The following is an 18,765-nucleotide window of genomic DNA, read 5'->3' on the forward strand; positions in this document are numbered from 1 at the left end:
GTCTTACGGCGACGATGGGACAGGAAAGGGCTAGGAGTGGGAAGGAAGCGGCCGTGGCCTTAATTAAGGTACCAGCATTTGCCTGGTGTGAAAATGGGAAACCACGGAAAACTATTTTCAGGGCTGCCGACAGTGGGGTTCGAACCTACTATCTCCCGAATACTGGATACTGGCCGCACTTAAGCGACTGCAGCTATCGAGCTAGGTTTTAACACCTCTTCCGGTCCTGATAACCGCCTCTCCACTTGTAGTAACTTACGACACTGTCATGTTCTTGTTCTCCATAACTCAACACTTTCCCTCAAATGATTCTCCAAGAGTGTGTTTGTGGTGTTCCGTGACCATCCCTTCGTAATATCACTCATCCCAGGGAATAACATCATAAGGAAAAAAGCTAAAGTTTTCAGGGAAAGAAGCATTTTTTTCTTGCTAGTTGCTTTACGTCGCACCGACACAGAGAGGTCTTATGGCGACGATGGGACAGGAAAGGGCTAGGAGTGAGAAGGAAGCGGCCGTGGCCTTAATTAAGGTACAGCCCCAGCATTTGCCTGGTGTGAAAATGGGAAATCACGGAAAACGATCTTCAGGGCTGCCGACAGTGGGCTTCGAACTCACTGTTTCTTTGTTTTTAATAATACGAAATCACAGATTCACGAAATGTTGTCAACTATTCTGAGTTTTATGAAACACCTTTTTAAATCATAGTTTTGGTTGGATTTTTCAAATTCAAAAATCGAATGAAGTGTCTGCTTTGGATCGTGAATGAAAGTCTGTTAGGTCATCAGCCCAGAGGCTGGTTGGATCCTCAAATAGCACAACCAAAGGCTATGCAGTGATAGGGAAACCGCAAAAACCAATGGCAGAGCCCAAATGTGGCGTACTGGGCAAGGTGAGGAGTGATGTAGTTTGCCATTGCTTTCCTCACTTGAATGAAAGTCACTTGTTCTATATTGCCCAGGCATTATTTTCTGATGTGGACCAGTCAAAACCAAAGTGTGTAAGTCACATTTGTGTATTGTTAGCTAGTAAGATTTAATAGTACTGTTTAACAGAGGCAGCTGTGTAAATTCACTGCCAACAATTCATTTACACCTCCACAACAACCACTGAAGAATAAGACAAACTGACTTATCTGACTACAGTCATGTTTATTAACAATATTCAGAATATTAACAAGATAACTCAATTTACCTGGTTCTTATCGGAGACTGTTATGTATTCTTGAATTATCTGGAAGCAAAATTTGGCTATTTCTAGAATATTATGACGAAATAACTTATCTCGTTAGTGATAAAGGATAGAGGGCACTGGCCTTAGTAGGTTAATGCAAAAATTTAAAAAGCCCATAAATTGACTTATCTGGTTGTTCTCAATGATATTTATGCAGTAGACATGTTACACCCGAAGGGACAGTGCTAATATGATCGCCATGACAGTTGAACATAGTATTACCACGGGTAGCAAGCTTAGCTAGTGGGGGGGGGGGCGAGTTTGTAATTGTGTTCACTTTTGTAAGGTCAAGGGTCACATGTTGTGTGTATGACCTTTTATGTGCCCCGCTCCAGCATTCCTCTCGCTGGCTAGATCGGAACAGCGCATCACATTCTGGGCGTGGTCGTTAACTACTTTAGCACCTGTTTTCATTCACGATTTCCTCCATTTAAGTTCTTAATTGACATCTTCCTCTTTAAGGTGATGACGATATAATTAGAAACTGGCGTGAGGGATAGGAAAGGGCATGGTTAAAACGTTGATATTAACCACCAGTACTCGTTAGATGCAGAGGGTAGTTGGTTAGGGAACTACCCTATTTCTAGTTCTGAGGTTCTGATCATGACATTGTGCCCTCTGCTCTGGCCTCTAATCATTCTAATCTGTCTACATAGACTTCAGAGTAGACCTTTACGACCACTAAATGACACTAGTATCGTGAGTTTACTAGCTAAACACAACCATTCCACTACTCACAAAAATGTCTTTTCTTCCGTTGCGACTATCTGTTCTCAGAATAAGAATTATGCAATTGGTTTGTTCGTAGAATATCCCTTTGTAGCTGAAATTTATTTTAGATGGAAGAAATTCTTGAGACTAACTTGGCAAGAAAAGCAACCAAAATGACCTCGTACGTATTAATGGATATCACCAGTCAATAGAGATGAAACAATCACATGGGGCAGTGTGAAAATGTCAAACTCAAAACTGAGGGAGTGTTTTGCTTGTAAACCTACGATATATTGGGATATGGCCGCCTTCCATACGTACATCTTCATTGTGTTTCCTCAACTCTAGGGACGCTCGAATAATCTATACTTCTGACAGAGCATTTCTATCATAAGACTAGTTGCTATGGAGCGACAATTACCATTGATCAGATGCTGGCGGTACCTAGTGTTTACAGTGCACTATGTCTTCTGGTATGAGCTAGAGCAATCTTGTTACTTTCATTGATCTGTCTCAGCTTTATCCGTGGCTTTGACGAAATGAAAGTGACTGAGGTATGAGTGATGCTAGTAATACCATTCCTTCTGCAGTCAGTCCCTGCTATGAATGGTGTGAAAATATTGTTCATAGGGTCGGTTGGTGCATGCATTTCAGTGGGCTTGGCAGACTGATATGTAATAGCAACTTCTGGCTCTGTGAGGAAATCAACGGGAAACTGCCTCACTCCTCATTTCCCTAGTACGCTTCTTCAGTGATGTCTAGGCCATCTATGGCAGCTGATGGCGGAGCTGTTGAGGATCCAACCAACCTTCGGGCTGAGGACTAAACAAACATACAGATGCACTGTTCTTACCTCAGAAGAGCAAGATCGAAACGCGCCAGCTGACATGCAATGCTCATAAAAAAAGAAAAAAATGATTTTTCATATTACGATTTCATACAGCATACAACACCGTACCTCAAAACACGTTTACAGTATGCACTGTAAGATATGAGAGGACGAAGGTGGAGAACAATAGGAGTCCGCTCCTAAAATATTAAAATCAAGAAAGAACTTCCTCAACGTCTCTAGCACTTAAAACGAATCACCAGCAACAGTGAGCCGAGACTTGTGGTGAAACAGAATACAACACCTTTCAGAGTGGATGGTACCTCATGAATCTCCACCTCCTGGATATCACCTCAGCTGGGCTACTTGGAGGTCACTTACTCGTTTGAGGAATGATACTGGAAGATCTAGGGACAACATTAAGAAGTGGGGGTATTTAGCAAAACAGACAGAGTTCGGGTAAAATCAAAGCAACACATGTATAACTGTCAATGTACACCTCAAGACCTCGTTCAAGTGACCAAAGAGGGAATTGGTATCGTTGATTTTTGGATGGGCTAAAGTGTGACCGCACGAATTATATCTGTAAAGTGCCGTGCATTTTGTGTAATGTAACGTGTATTTTATATAGGCCTATATTTGTATCGTTTCAACTTGCTGACACGAAATAATAATAGTATGCACTGTTGGCCAATGTCCGATTCACATAGTGATGCTAAACCCAGATCATGTTCGATATTTATCCGATAGGAGACATTTGTCTTAAAGGTCAGTTTCTCATCGTCACTTGTAAAGTCGGTGGAGTATAAACAGCAAGTGCAAGACTGAGGTGACCGCATTCGAATTGTGGTATTGCTGCAAGAAGGATGGCACCGCTCGTGTTGGAATGAGTCAGAGTGATGTCCTCCTGAGTTAAGAAAAAGTAGAGACAGACATAAACGATAGTTAATTGACAGCGGACGGGACACCCATTCTAGGGCATTTTGTACCACTTGACCGGCTGATTACCAGCGAAGTGTCAGCTAATGACTTTAAAATATTTAGGAGAGGACATTCCGTAGCACTTGAAACAGTGGGAAGTATTGGCGAAGTAAAAACGATATCCTAGTGAATGTATTCATTTGTACATCCATTGTCCACCACTGGCGCAGAAGTCTCCACACTGTGTGACCACTACTGATGTTAACCTTCGATCAGGCGCAACTGATCTGATTGGCACACGTGTTAATTCTTTTCACGTATTCGTCGTCATTCGCGGGGACCTAGCTACTTCCACCTTTCAGTAGTTTCCTGTTTCCGCGTGACCTTCAAGCACATATCGGCCAGTTAATCAGAATATTTGATTTTACTTACTTGATAATGAAATAATGGAGTAGTTTATAAATATTCACAATAATAGTAATATTATCCATCCGTATGTTCGTCGGCCGGCCCCTTGGTGTAGGAGTAGCGTGCCTCCCTCTTACCCGGAGGCCCCGGGTTGGATTCCCGGCCAGGACAAGGATTTTTACCTGGATCTGAGGGCTGGTTCGAGGTCCACTCAGCCTACGTGATTTAAATGAGGAGCTATCTGATGGTGAGATTGCGGACCTGGTCTAGAAAGCCAAGAATAACTGCCGAGAGGATTCGTCGTGCTGACCACACGACATCTCGTAATCTGCAGGCCTTCGGGCTGAGCAGCGGTCCCTTGGTAGGCCAAGGCCCTTCAGGGTTGGAGTGCCGTGAGGTTAGTTATGTTCGTCAGGCACATTTCGCCCGAACACGATGTATAATTCTATCGTATTGTTTTATTTCATGATTTATACTCAAAAAACCCGACCTTTTTATAGTAAAAAGAGCAATTAAAATAATACAAGTCTTCGGCAAATCTAAATTATGTTTGTTTCTGATTTCGAAAGTACGGAATGTCCGTGGTACGAAATATCCGGACACCCGGGACGCCCACGGTATACGACCTTGTAGGGCGGATTGGCACTTGTTACTTTTAGCACCTCTTTCCCCCCCAAGATATTCGGAGGGCAACCGGAATGAATGTATCAGATCAGACAGTGTAAAATTGGCTTCACGTCGGAGGGCTGATGTCAAGGTGGTCTGTGTCAAAAGCTCCTCTTAGGCTGATGACACACGGAGCGGTTTTTGCCGAGTCGGCAGCCGCGTCGGCCGCCGCCTGTGATTGATACACAGAGCGGTTTTTGCCGACTGTGACGAAACCACTGCCTGCTCGAACTGCATCTAAAATGACTGCTTATAAGCAGTCATCGGGTGCGTATCGAGCAGGCAGTGGACAAAACACATTAGCGAGCGTGACGTTAGGTGAGGAAGCTAGCTAAAATTACCGAAAAATAAAGGATTGTTCTTATTCTTATTCCAAAAGTCTACTTACTCTATATGTCCTTTTACGTGTATATTATTGAATTTCAAAGATACTTCATGATATCTAATACAAGAATACCTACCAATGATGCAATCGCCGCGTAAATTCAGCCACGCCCGACTAGAGCGAAGCATCAAGTCGGCCGTGATTCAGCTGAATATATTAAATCTATGGCGCTAGAGCGCGCACAAAGTCTTCAAAACGCTCGCTGCACCGCCAGCTACACGACAGGCCGAGTGGGCAAATCTGCCGCCTGTCGGCGAGCACCGCTCTGTCTGTTTCATCCCATCTGATACAATAGAAACATGCGCCGACTCGGCTGCCGACTCGGCTGCCGACTCGGCGAAAACCGCTCCGTGTGTCATCAGCCTTAAACCACAGCATAGAGCAGCTCGTGTGAGGTGAACATCAAATGGCAAGGTGTCAGGAACAGTGGGGATGTACACTTTTCTTTTGTCCTTTTTTCCCTGATAAGGGCATGTTAAGCTTGCACCCATACAAGTGGAGCATTAGAGTCTTGAGGCGATCCGAGCCCTTCATCCTGGAGCGCCATCAGAATCAAGGGGATTCCGTCGTGTTTTGGGATGGGATTATGTTTGTTTGACGAACGCCTCTATTCCTCTCCATATGATATGACTGGTATGGTATAGGCCTATAGAGACAAATTCTCCAAACTGTATTACAGGGTTTGTTACCACTGTGGGAGAGGGCTTTGCAGTAGTGGATGAAAATGCTCGCGCCCATCCAGCCAGGGTGGTCACCGTCCTAATCCTCCTGCTTGCATTCAGTAACTGACTGAAGAGTGGGATAATCTTCCCCGAAACAAGTTAGATTCTTTGGTGCTGAAAAGAAGCGCACTAAACTAGAATAGGCAAACATTTTCTGAACACTGTATAATCATAGCACAACCTCATATCCCAAATATATTATTATGTTTACATAGAGTTTACGTTTCAATCATGCGACCATGTAGTATCCCTCCCAGTGGCTCGTATTCGATTCTTGAATCTTCCACGAACTTACGAGTGTTCCGAACACAAATCCTCCGTTGTTTCCCATTTTCACATCAGGCAAATACTAGGGCTGTACCTTAATTAAGACCACGGCCGCATCTTTCTCACTCCTATCCCATCGCCTTAAGATCTATCTGTGTCGGTGCAACGTAAAGCTGTTTGTAATTAAAAAACACACTTAAAGAGTACGTGGGAGAGTGGGATATTCATTATTAAAAGTGTTTTTCATCGTTTCAACTCCGGGGAAATATCAGGGTAATCTGTCTGTCTTTTAGGTCATCAGCCCAGAGGCTGGTTGGATCCTCAAATAGCACCACCAAAGGTTATGCGGTTATAAGGAAACCCCAAAAACCAATGGCAGCACCAAAATGAGGCGTACTAGGCAAGATGAGGTAGTTTGCCATTGCTTTCCTCACTGGGTCAGGAAGTACTATTGCAGCACGACTGACCCTATGAGCAGCACCTTTCATAACACTCAGATGCACTAGTCGTGCTCCGAATGTCATTTCTCAGCACCACCCATACCCCAGCAGCTTCCATACTGTCACAGCCATGGGTGTTGACTGGGACTTCGATGGAAGCTACACTGTGCCTGTGCCAAGAGATGGATGCAAACGTACTGTATCCATCAAGAAATGACAGCAGGAAGATCAGGGTAATATCTAACTTATATCCTGTGCCATGTCGTTCGTGACTGTATGTAAAATAATCCTGATTAATATTTTACTTGTTTTTCCTTCATCTTCTGGCGCGTTTCTCTCGCCGTGATGCGGTCGTAGAAGCGAGTTGTGTCGCACATGTGGACTTGCCACAGTTTTATGGCCAGATGTCCTTCCAAACGCCAACGTTAAGCGGAGGTATATATTCTGCTATTTCCCCCTGTGGGAGAGAGTGCTAGAATACACCCACGGTATGTCTTGCCTGTAGTAAAAGGGATTGAAAGTGGACCCCAAGGGCTCCCAACTTGGGAGCATCGGTTGGCGACCACGCGGCCCCTATGTGAGGCTGGCTTTGCCTTTACTTGTTCGAGGCTCCTCCCATTCATGCTTCCTATCTGGCTTCCCTTGTCAACTGTTGTTCTTTTCTCACCCCGACGGTATTAGTTTTGGGAGGCCTAGGAGGTATTTCGTTTCCATGCGCTTCGTGGCCCTTCCGTTTATTTTTCCGATACCTTCATTAGTCAAAGTGTAGGACATCTTCCATTTTTCCTCTAATTATTATGAGAGGATGATTGCCCAATTGTACTGTATTTCCTCTTAAATAATAATTACCACCGCCACTGTTCTACTATTACGAGTTTGTGTGTTGGTTGGCAGTTTGGTTTAATATGTGTAAATAACAGTAATTCCCCAGCCAAGGAAAATAACCAGACGCGGCGAAAAATCGCTAACCTGGCCAAGAATTAAACCCGGGATCTTCTGCGCCTAAGGGCACTACGCTGACCATTCACACAGAAGAGGATTGAGTATCAATATTGTTGACTCGTGCATTAGAGCGCAGGCCTTCAGAGTTAGCTCCACTTGGCAAGTTTGATCTCGGCTCAGTCCAGTGGTTTTTGAAGGTGCTTAAATACGCCAACCTCGTGTCAGTAGATGTAATAGTGGCAAAGAACTCCTGAGCAAAAACATTCCCGCGGGCTTCGACGTCTAAAAACCGAAAAAAAAAACCCTACTTAGTGGGGCGTAAAACTAATTATATAATTAGTTCCTCTCAGCATTCTAATTTGCCTTCATAGAGTTTAGATTTCGCTAATAGGGTCGCAGTGTGTGGTTTGGTCTGTTTATGAGAACGAAACGCCAACATTGACACGCAAGTAGCCCAGGTGATGTCAATTCAGTAAATTTGGATTTTGGCATAAGATATCATTGAAAATGAAAACTTACAACCATGTTTTCCAGTCAATGACCGGTTCAGGGATTGGATGAATGAAGCCCTCAACTTGCGGCGAGGATAGGAATTGTGCCGGTTGCCGAGGCCTGTCGCACTCCTCTGGGAGCAATAATTAATGACTGACAGATAGAATGAAATGATATTGGAGAGTGTTGCTGGAATGAAAGATGAGAGGAAAAACCGGAGTACCCGGAGAAAAACCTGTCCCGCCTTCGCTTTGTCCAGCACAAATCTCACATGGAGTGACCGGAATTTGAAGCACGGTATCCAGCGGTGAGAGGCCGGCGCGCTGCCGCTGGCCAGTTATGGACCGCGTAGAACTTAAGGTTTCTTGGCCTATTTTCTCTTCCCAGAGCCTTTTCATTCTTCCGTTTTTCATCTCTCTATCCTCTTCGGAAATGATCCGTTTTGGTCTCCATTGGTTACTCTTCAAATGAATTTAAACTGTCAACGTTTCTCCTGAACTATCTTCTATTGTAGATCATCTCTTCGCCCCACTTAAGGTGGCCTTTAATCCCGTGACTGGGCGAGTTGATCGTGCGGTTAGGGGCGCACACCTGTGAGCTTGCATCCGGAAGATAGTGGGTTCGAACCCCACTGTCGGCAACCCTGAAGATGGTTTTCCGTGGTTTCCCATTTTCACACAGGAAAATGCTGGGGTTGTACCTCGCATAAGGCCACGACCGCTTCCTTCCCACTCCTATGCCTTTCCTATCCCATCGTCGTCATAAAACATATCTGTGTCGGTGAGACGCAAAACAAATTGTAAAAAATTGTAATCCGATCATGTTAGACCCTGCCTGAAAATATTTTGGCCTGTCGTTTGTCATCAATTCTTACCAGGTGTCCGACTGGTTGGCTGAATGGTCAGCGTACTGGCCTTCGGTTCAGAGGGTCCCGGGTTCGATTCCCGGCAGGGTCGGGAATTTTAACCTTAATTGCTTAATTCCAATGGCTCGGGGGCTGGATGTGTCTGGCGTTTTCAGCATTAGAAATCATCTTAGGTAGGGCCGTCATCTTTTCAGACGTGCAGGTCGCCTAACAGGCCGTTTACGAGAAAAAGACCCGTGACTGGGCGAGTTGGCCGTGCGGTTAGGGGCGCGCAGCTGTGAGCTTGCATCCGGGAGATAGTGAGTTCGAACCCCACTGTCGGCAGCCCTGAAGATGGTTTTCCGTGGTTTCCCATTTTCACACCATTATTCTTACCAGGTGTCCGTGGTGTTTCAGCCTTCGTTTTCGCATGGTGTCCTTGTTCTTTTCGGTGTGCTTGTAAAGCTCCTCATTTCTCTTTTTTCCCTCAAGTACCATCAGTAGTCTTCTGCGGTCCCAGAATTTCCCTCAGAATCATCCTTTTCTTCTTCTACTTGCAGCTGCCCCCCTCCCCGCCCCTCTTTTATATTTAAAATAAGACACTCTGAAGAGTATAATCCGTCCGGTTTTATCACTGAGTTTTAACTTTATCCTTGTAGGATATTGCCCTATTGTTATACGTGTTCTGTGTTAGGTAGTTTGTAGGCCAGATCTTATTTTCTGGCTCTTGCCTTGTTTGCCTCTTTATCCAGTCGGTTGACTTGGATTCATTTTCCGATGTAGTTGAACTTCTCTGTACTTGTAATCTTTCCACTTCCCATATTTTATCTCCATACAGTTATTATTATTATTCACTTCTTTGGATTGACAATATTTTGGGGAACGTATTGATAATCTGGTTATAACTTACTTATCCGTGCATCACATTTGACAGTTTTTCTTCTCTTTGCAGCAAGACTGCCCAAATGGTCGGCTAACTCCAGCCAAGTTTGTCGACATGTACAAGATGTTCTTCCCCAGCGGTAATGCGGAGGAGTTCTGTGATCATGTCTTCCGAACATTCGACATGGACAAGAATGGCTATATCGACTTTAAGGTAAGTGTTTGCATGAACATAGTCCTTCTGCGAGTCATAGAATGCATCTTGTTCTTGCATTATACTCATTATCGTGGCCGTAAAGCGTATCGTCAGTTCGGTTTCTTACGTCATCTTGATCCTAGCTGATATTTCTAGACAGATGAAGCAGAGGGAGTTTTCGCAACGTCTTGACCAGAATCTGAGAGGAAAACTTGCCGCTGGTCTGTCATATGTGCAAGGCCACTTCACCATTCGATACGTGCGAGCTTGCTTTGTTGCATGGATTGCGTGTATTAGACACGTGTCCACGATTCGTAGGGCAGCCAACCTTACGAGAAATATTTTGTAAGAGGAATAAACAGTGGGGTAGCTATTCGAGTCATTTAAAACGTGCTCGGTTCAGACGGAAGAACGTGGGTTTGATTTTCAGTCGGTAAATCGAAACATTAAGAAGGGAATCTTCAATTTCTGGTTTCATTTAGCAGCTTTTGCTTGAATTGAGCACCACATTCTCAGAAGCAAGGGCGGTCGAGTATAGAGCTAATCAATGTATTGCACTTATTGACAAGATCACGAATAGTAGAAATCTTTAATTTCCACTACGCCTAAGGCCTTCATGGTCTGTAAGGAGATGATCTTTTTTCTTGCCAACTGCTTGAATCAGACTTATTTGATGAGTTCGATACGTATATAAACATTATTTTACATTTTTTACTATGAAATATGGTACTTTATCAAAATTGTCGGATTATTTATCCAGAAAGAAAAGAATACTGCATTTATTTATAAAACGTTCAATGTCTAATTTTATCGGTATTTATAACAACACGTAAAATTCATAAAACATAAATATATATACAACATGAAGTATGTCTCGCAAATGCTAAAATCTGCCGTACGAAGATGTGGCATTATCAGATCCAAATATTATGAGTATGACTAGACGTAAAAGACTTGGGTGATTAATTCGATGAAGAAGTTCAGAAGCATTACATCCACACTAGTGAAAGTTAAATTTTAAGCTAAAGTATATGGTTATTTACATTTTAATCCTATATCCCATACTGTAGGACATGATAATATTCGCACATCACCAAGAAAATGATGTATTCTTAATCACTGAAAGGTTTTGGAACTTGCTTCCTCATAAAAATGCTACTTTCGCCCATCCAAGACAAACATCTAACCTCATCTCCTTCATGCGTTTTTTAATGGTCGTATTAAAAGGAAATTGGTATATGTTTTGTTCCGTAGCCATTTTTTACTGTTGTTTCCTGGCTCTGAAAGGTCCGTGGTGGAGCCAAAGGAAGTAAAATGCAGACACTTGAGAGCACTTTCCGTAATGACTGGAGTGCTCGCCTCCCAGAGTAATTATGTCGAGAACTGAACTGTATCTCTGGAAATAAAGTAATTCTTGGAAAGAGATGAGAGGCATGCCCATGGTAATATTGAGGAGGAAATAGCGGGCTGGGAATTTAACGTTCACGGATATGACTACTTTTTGGCTGTTTAATAAACATCATTGCGATGTCCACTTAGATAATAAACGTCCTTATGAAGAGGGTGGGGATGGTAGTAGTAGTAGTAGTAGTAGTAAATAAGCTTTTTTATGTTGTGTCCACTAACCTACTACGCTGGCGTAGCAGGGGGGAAAGGTGATACTCCCACGTGGCGCGTCCCAGGTGGCGGATAGGGAGGGCCTTGCCGGCGGACTTGAGGGAAATAAAATACCCCTCGCGGACCAAACACACAACCCCCTGTGGGTGGAGGATGCAGGCGAAGAATACACCCACGGTTTCCCCTGCCTGTCGTAAGAGGCGACTAAAAGGGGCGACCAAGGGGTGATGTGATTAGAACCATGAAACTACTTGTGATTAGTACCACCACGCGGGGAACACCATTGGTCGCTATTACTTGCGCGTAGTACCACTATGTTAGGTACCAAATAGGTTTTTGATTAGTAGCAATCAGGAGCACCGTGCGGTCAGACTTTTACGGTACCTGTGATTAATAGCACAATATGAGCGACACCAGGGTTCTGGCTTGCCTATGATTAGTACCCACTATATAAGGAAGACCACGGAATAGTACGAGTCCCTGTGGTAGTACACTTATGTGATGAAAACCATAGGTTTGCGTTGCCTGTAAATGGCGCCGCTATGTGTGAAACACCATAGGTCTATATTACATGTGCGAATTTCATTACCTGTGAGTAGTACCATAATGTGTGGAATACCGCGAGTCTACGATACTTTTGATTAGTATCGCACCATTTCAAATACCATGGTTCTACTTTCCAGGCGATAAGTACCATTATGAGAGGTCGATGACCTATATTTTGGACCCCTTTAGCTTGCAAGCATCATCGATTCAGTATTGAGCTATAGAAGTAGTCCCTTGGTCAGTATTACTATAGTTTTCCGTCAATTTCTGAGACTGAGGCACTGCGGGTCGGCTCCACTGATTGTTTTAACTTCATATCCATCCGTTCATTTTTCGTCCTCGCGCTTTGAATTTTGGTCAATGGAGGATTTTTGATTTTTATTTTGTCATTGCATTTCGTCTCATTTCGCACCATCAGGGGCCGATGACCTAGATGTTAGGCCCCTTAAAACAATAAACATCATCATCCTGTATGTTGTGTACTCAGCCCAAAGTCTGGTCGGATCCTCAACAGCTACTCCTTGTGCTGTCTTAGATGGCCTAAGCGTCAATGAGGTGGCATACACAGGAGATGAAGGCTGATCTGTTCTCCAGTTGTTTCCCACACCAAGTCAGAATTTACTATTACATATCACTCTGCAAACCCACTGAAATACGCGGACCAACCGACCTATGAGCGAAATATTCACACCATTCATAACAGGTACTGGCTGCACGAAGAATAGTCTATCACGTTCATATTGATAAAGCTAAGGGTGAGACTGAGGCAGGTAGCTTAAAATGTTAAAATGAATCTCGAAACCAATACCAGAAGACAAAAGTCTTAACAGTAAAGATGGACTAAGCCTTAAGAACTACTCAAGTACTGATTATTTTAGGTATTCGATCTGTTCTTGGTCTGTTCGGATGTTGCGAGTTAGGATCGACTGCAAATGGTAGGCAATTTGTCTCTAATGCTCTTCTGCCTAATGTGATTGATTTTCATGATGATGATGATGATTATTATTATTATTATTATTATTATTATTATTATTATTATTATTATTATTATTATTATTATTATTATTACTTGTTTAACGTCACACTAACACATCGAAGGTTTTCGGCGACGGAGGGATGGGAAAGTCTAGGATTGGGAAGATAGCGATCGTAGCCTTAATTAAAGTAGGCCTACAGCCCCAGCATTTGCCTGGTGTGAAAGTAGGGAAACACAGCAACCATCTTCAGAGCTACCGATGGTGGTATTCGAACCCGCTGTCTCCCGAATGCAAGAGTATATATTGTGGTGGCATTTTCTGCATAGCAAAGAATTAAAACGATAACAATTAAAACAAATTTCTAAGAAAAAAAGATTAATCTGTGCAGTTGCTTAGTACTATCTGAACATTGCAATTACACCACCACCACATAGACATGCGCACAAAATTTACGGGAATTGAATTTGCTTTACGTCGCACTGACACAGAGAGGTTTTATGGCGACGACGGGATAGGGAAGGGCTAGGAGTGGGAAGGAAGAGGCCGTGGCCTTAATTAAGGTACAGTCCCAGCATTTACGTGGTGTGAAAATGGGAAAGCATGGAAAAACGTCTTCAGGGCTGCTGACAGTGTGGTTCGAACCCACTATTTCCCGGATGCGAGCTCACAGCTGCGCGCCTCTACCCGCACAGCCAACTCGCCCGGTGAAGAATATTAGTGTTTTCTTGAAGCAACCAGTATTTTTTTTGTTAGGGAAAAAAGCTCTTCAAGAATCTATTGTTGAAGATCGCAGGTAGCTAGGCGCTTGTATTAATGAGGGAAGTTTTAGGACTGGAAAAGTTACAGGGTTTATGGCTTATATGTAAAGAAAGGAAGTGTGGATGGTGGTGTTAGAGGAAGGAGATATAAATTCCTTTCTAAAAGATTAAATCCCTCTGAGATTAAAATTCGCTCCCTCGTTCTCTCTGCATAAAAGAACACGCAGCTTGCTCTCATCAATGAAGTGTAAATGATGAGAGGATTTATATAATGAAAATATTACTGAATATAAGATAAATTTTAAAAATATAAAGAAGTAATATTTTAAAATTCATGAAATACATAGGCGTACGGCTCTTACGGAGAGCTTTAGAAGTGCCGTGAAGAATTTATTCTCTTTATATCGTGTTTGTATAAGTTGAGGTTGAAAATATGACTACGCTCAGGATACGAACCCCAATCCCATACTTTCTGTATTTGTTTTACGTTGCACCGTCACAGGTCTTATGGCGATGATGGGATAGGAAAGGACGAGGAGTGGAAAGGAAGCGGGCGTGGCCATAATTAAGGTGCAGTCTGTTGTGGAAATGGAAAACCACGTAAACGCATCTTCAGGGCTGCCGACAGTGTTGTTCAACCCCACCGTCTCCCGAATGCAAGCTGACAGCTACTTGAAGCAAACCGCGTAGCCACTCACTCAGTCCAATTATTTCTGGACGAATATATTATCCTATTACTAATCATGTAATGCGTAATTTTGAATGGCTTTTATAGTTAAACTAGCGGTACCAATGTGCTTCTTTAAGGGAAGTACCAAAGGCCTATCCTGATAATGTTAAGTTTAACAGGTTTACATCCCAGTTTTTCAGGAACCTTAGAAGGTGTTGAAACGAAATTTTGATAGGTTATAGATTCATATCTGTTACATTTACTGATCTAATTTCTGACTTCCACCTTTATTAGAAATCACGATATGGATTTTCAAAATCAAGTTCTAAAATTTGTAAATGTGTTTATTTTTTAAAATATTTATGATCAAATCATGTATGGTATCTCTAGCATTGTAGATACATATAAAAACAACAATGCTGTTGATGAGAAGTAATAATTTCAGAGGTCTAGCTTAAGTGGTTTCTGAGAAAATGGGAAACATTCCCAAACAAATTTAGTTTCTCAAAAATCTTACTTGAAAGTGTAATACCACTTAGAAGACATGGATGCTACCATATTTCTTACAACATAAATACCGGACATTAACTGACATCATAGTAATCAATGTAGCCAACTTATGCAACAAGAAGTTCACTATAAATCAACATAAATGACCGCCCTCTAGAGCAAATAGTTCCCGAGATATCTTGTCTTAAATGAACAAGTGTTCACGAAATATGGAGAAATGGCTTGTGCAATAACATATTTTTTTAAATTTATAAATACTATTAGTCATCCGAAAATCAATGGAAAATATATCGAATTAAAAAGAATAATAATTTTCCGTAGAAAAATAAAAATCGACGTATTTCACCAATACCACCTTTGGTACTCACCTTAAGTACAGTCGATCAAACAAAGAATGAACGCATAGTAAAGTTCCTCGCAGGTACACTTACATCAGAAACAGTTAAACCTATAGATATAATGTTTATTGTGGATATCCATGGCGTTTGTATCTACTTTGTAGGTGAATGATATTTTGATTATATATTAAAATATTAAATGCGAAAAGCTTGTACAATATCATGCACTCATTATTTTTCTTATTTTTTGTTACTAAATGTGCAAAATGCGGCGAGTTTCAAGAAAATACCGTAGATAAAGGATACACATATCTTACCAACTAGTTGCACGATATGATGGTGACGGGTTTCTGATACTTCCATGTCTGCGATTATCGCCGTTGATGGACCTGCATAAAAAAGTCTTATAGAACTGATATTTACGGAGATATTTGTGAAAAATTGTGTAATCACAATGATCTCAATCGTTGTTCCTCGTACGGAAGAAATATTTGGATCATAAGGGATCGGAAATTATAATTTGCACAACTCTTATAATGTACAGTTTGTCGTTACAGTTAACATTAACGGATTAATGTGGCATTTTCTGTTTTGGTTTCCTTAAATACTGCTATGTCACTGTATACTACTCAAATAATATATATCCTGCTGTAGGGTACAACCCGGCTATTCCTGAGCTTAAATAACAAGTTCGGAGAAAGTTTGTTTAGCAATGTTTCCGTAATGTCATGTCACAACGAGCAAACATTGCATTGAATCGAACCTACTTCCGATTTTTTTTTATATCGCCGGGCTGAGTGGCTCGGACGGTTGAGGCGCTGGCCTGCTGACCCCAACCTGGTTCCGTCGGGTGGTATTTGAAGGTGCTCAAATACGTCGACCTCGTGTCGGTAGATTTACTGGCTCGTAAAAGAACTCCTGCGGACCAAACTCAGGTACCTCGGCGTCTCCGATAACCGTAAAAAAGCTGTTACATTGTTTTTGTGTACCTAATTCGGGAGACAGACGAAGAATGAGGCAACCATGTAAAGGGTACAGACACATTTTCCGGTTATTTATATTTTATTTTCCTTATATGTAGGATGTCTCACCTAACGTTGTCATCTGACATATTTTCCAAATGAAACAAAATGTGAAAAAGTAGTTGCGCAGTACTGTACCCATGTCAGAGACTCACACACTGGGAAGGTATGCACAATCCACAAAATCACACAAATATCACTTTTAGCACAAAGTTACATTTAAAACACTGGAAACTGAGCAAGAGGCTGTGCGATTTGAGTCACGTAGCTACCAGGTTGCATTTGGGAGATCGAACCCTACTTTCGACTGCTCTGAAGATCGTTTTCCATGGTTTCGCATTTCCACACCAGACAAATGCTGGGGCTGTACCTTAATACCACGGTCGCTTCCTCCCCACTCCTACCCCTTTCCTATCCCATCGTCGCGTAAGACTTACCGGTACCTGTGTTGGTAACATTGTGTTGAGTCTGGATGGTGCATACTTTCCCATTTGTGAGCCCCTGGCATGGGTACATTCCTAGGCAACTAGATATTTCACATTTTGTTTCATTTCGAAAATATTTTGAGGTCGCAGAGTTAAGTACGATATTTTGTAGATAGATTATATTTCCGTGCCTTATTATTATCTAGAAATTTTCATGCGATTTTGGTTTACAAATAATTTAGCAGATAATATATTTTCAGTTCAATATTTAGAAATAAAATATAGTTAGTCTTGTGACAATACAGTTCTGTATGATTACGTTCGTGTGAAATATAATTAAATTAACCCTGCGGTTTATATGTGATGTCATTTCGAAAGCAGACAGACCCACTGACAGCCGTCAGTTCATTTTTATATAGGGGGATTTATCGTAGACCCGTTACCTGATACGGAATCGGGGATGGGGTGAGATGAAATTATATGGCGTGTTTTTTACCGCCGGATGCCCTTCCTGACACCTACTTCAATTTTAAGTTTAAATTAATGCCCTGCCAGGCGAGTTGGCTGTGCGGTTAGGAGCGCGCAGCTGTGAGCTTGCATCCGGGAGATAGTGGGTTGGAACCCCACTGTCGGCGGCCCATTTTCCCATTTTCACACCAAGCAAATGCTGGGGCTGTACCTTAATTAAGGCCACGGCCGCTTCCTTCCCATCCCTAGGCCTTTCCTATCCCATCGTCGCCATAAGACCTATCTGTGCCGGTGCGACGTAAAAAAAAAAAATTAATGCTCTTGAATGATATTGCGCAAGAAGTTCGAAGGAATCGGCTGTGGCCTACGCATAAGAACTGTCCCGGCATTTGCCTGGAAATGGAAATGGGGAAAGCACAGAAAACGAATCTCAGGACAGCAGACGATGGGGTTCGAACCCACTCGTCTTCCGAATGCATAGCTTGGCTCTATAGCCGTAGCGCGTTAAAACGCGTGGTTACTCTGCTCGTTGTATATGGTGATTGTATTATTATTATTATTATTATTATTATTATTATTATTATTATTATTATTATTATTATTATTATTATTATTACGGGGATACCTGTGGACCAGCATAGGTGAAAGAAGGTGCCGGGATGAATGGGTCTAGCTACAAAGTCGAAGTTAATTTAAAAGATTATATATTCTTTTTCTTTCTTTAAAAAAAAATCAAAATCAACAAATAACAATGTAACAGGTAGCAGTAGCAATAAACAGGTCTAGTAAAGACAAGATTGGTGGTATAGACAGATCTTGGGATTCAAGCCCTTACTACACAATCCCTGAGCTACACGCTCAAAATTACAAAGGTCACCATTTACGCAAGGGCAGAACACCCCTCAATACATGGAGAACTTGCTCCCAATTTTTAACCTCAAGCCTCCCAGAGGCACTTTTACAACACTTGAAAAGAGCTGACACGCTCTCAGTTTTTCAAGCCTATCCCAGGCAGTATCAAAACCTTACAATTACTTGCCATCAAGGCACAACTTACAAAAATGAAACAGGGGTATCTTGTACCCAACCTACTGGGCCTTCATGGAACACGAATAATGATTAAGTAAATGGCTCGAAACACCAAATAGAATGGAGGCGAGTACTTGTACTCCTAGAACTGAATTCTAAAAACCTAAGGGGCACTAGGCCGATGACACAGGGGCTATTCCCAACCTATGGAGGTGACTCGTATAAGAATAATTTTAAGGCATTACGGAAAGGAAGAAAACCAGTTACAAAACGTAGTCACCTCAAACCAATATGCAGGCGAGCTCGAGGGGGTACGTCACTCTCTATCCCCGATTTTTAGTTAAAGGTTGATGAAAATTTACATTAGCCGCCAGAACTTACATTTTAGAGAAGCTCTAGTTACATAGTAAAGATTTCGGACCTTTCCCTCAGGTTAAACTGCGGAGCTAGCAAAGAAATAAAGATGTTAA

General features: G+C 42.2%; 1 protein-coding gene across 2 annotated transcripts in view; it reads left to right on the top strand.

Moving 5' to 3' along the window:
* The window catches only part of LOC136872711 (neuronal calcium sensor 2), a 1,371,956-nt gene that overhangs the window by 1,195,110 nt on the left and 158,081 nt on the right, over positions 1-18,765 (top strand). For both annotated transcript variants that reach the window (XM_068227282.1, XM_067146539.2), the window contains one exon: positions 9,810-9,953. In XM_068227282.1, the coding sequence (XP_068083383.1) occupies positions 9,810-9,953 (144 nt within the window). The remainder of the gene's footprint in view (positions 1-9,809; positions 9,954-18,765) is intronic.

Source organism: Anabrus simplex, chromosome 4, assembly GCF_040414725.1.
Source record: "Anabrus simplex isolate iqAnaSimp1 chromosome 4, ASM4041472v1, whole genome shotgun sequence".
NCBI classification, from domain to species: domain Eukaryota; kingdom Metazoa; phylum Arthropoda; class Insecta; order Orthoptera; family Tettigoniidae; genus Anabrus; species Anabrus simplex.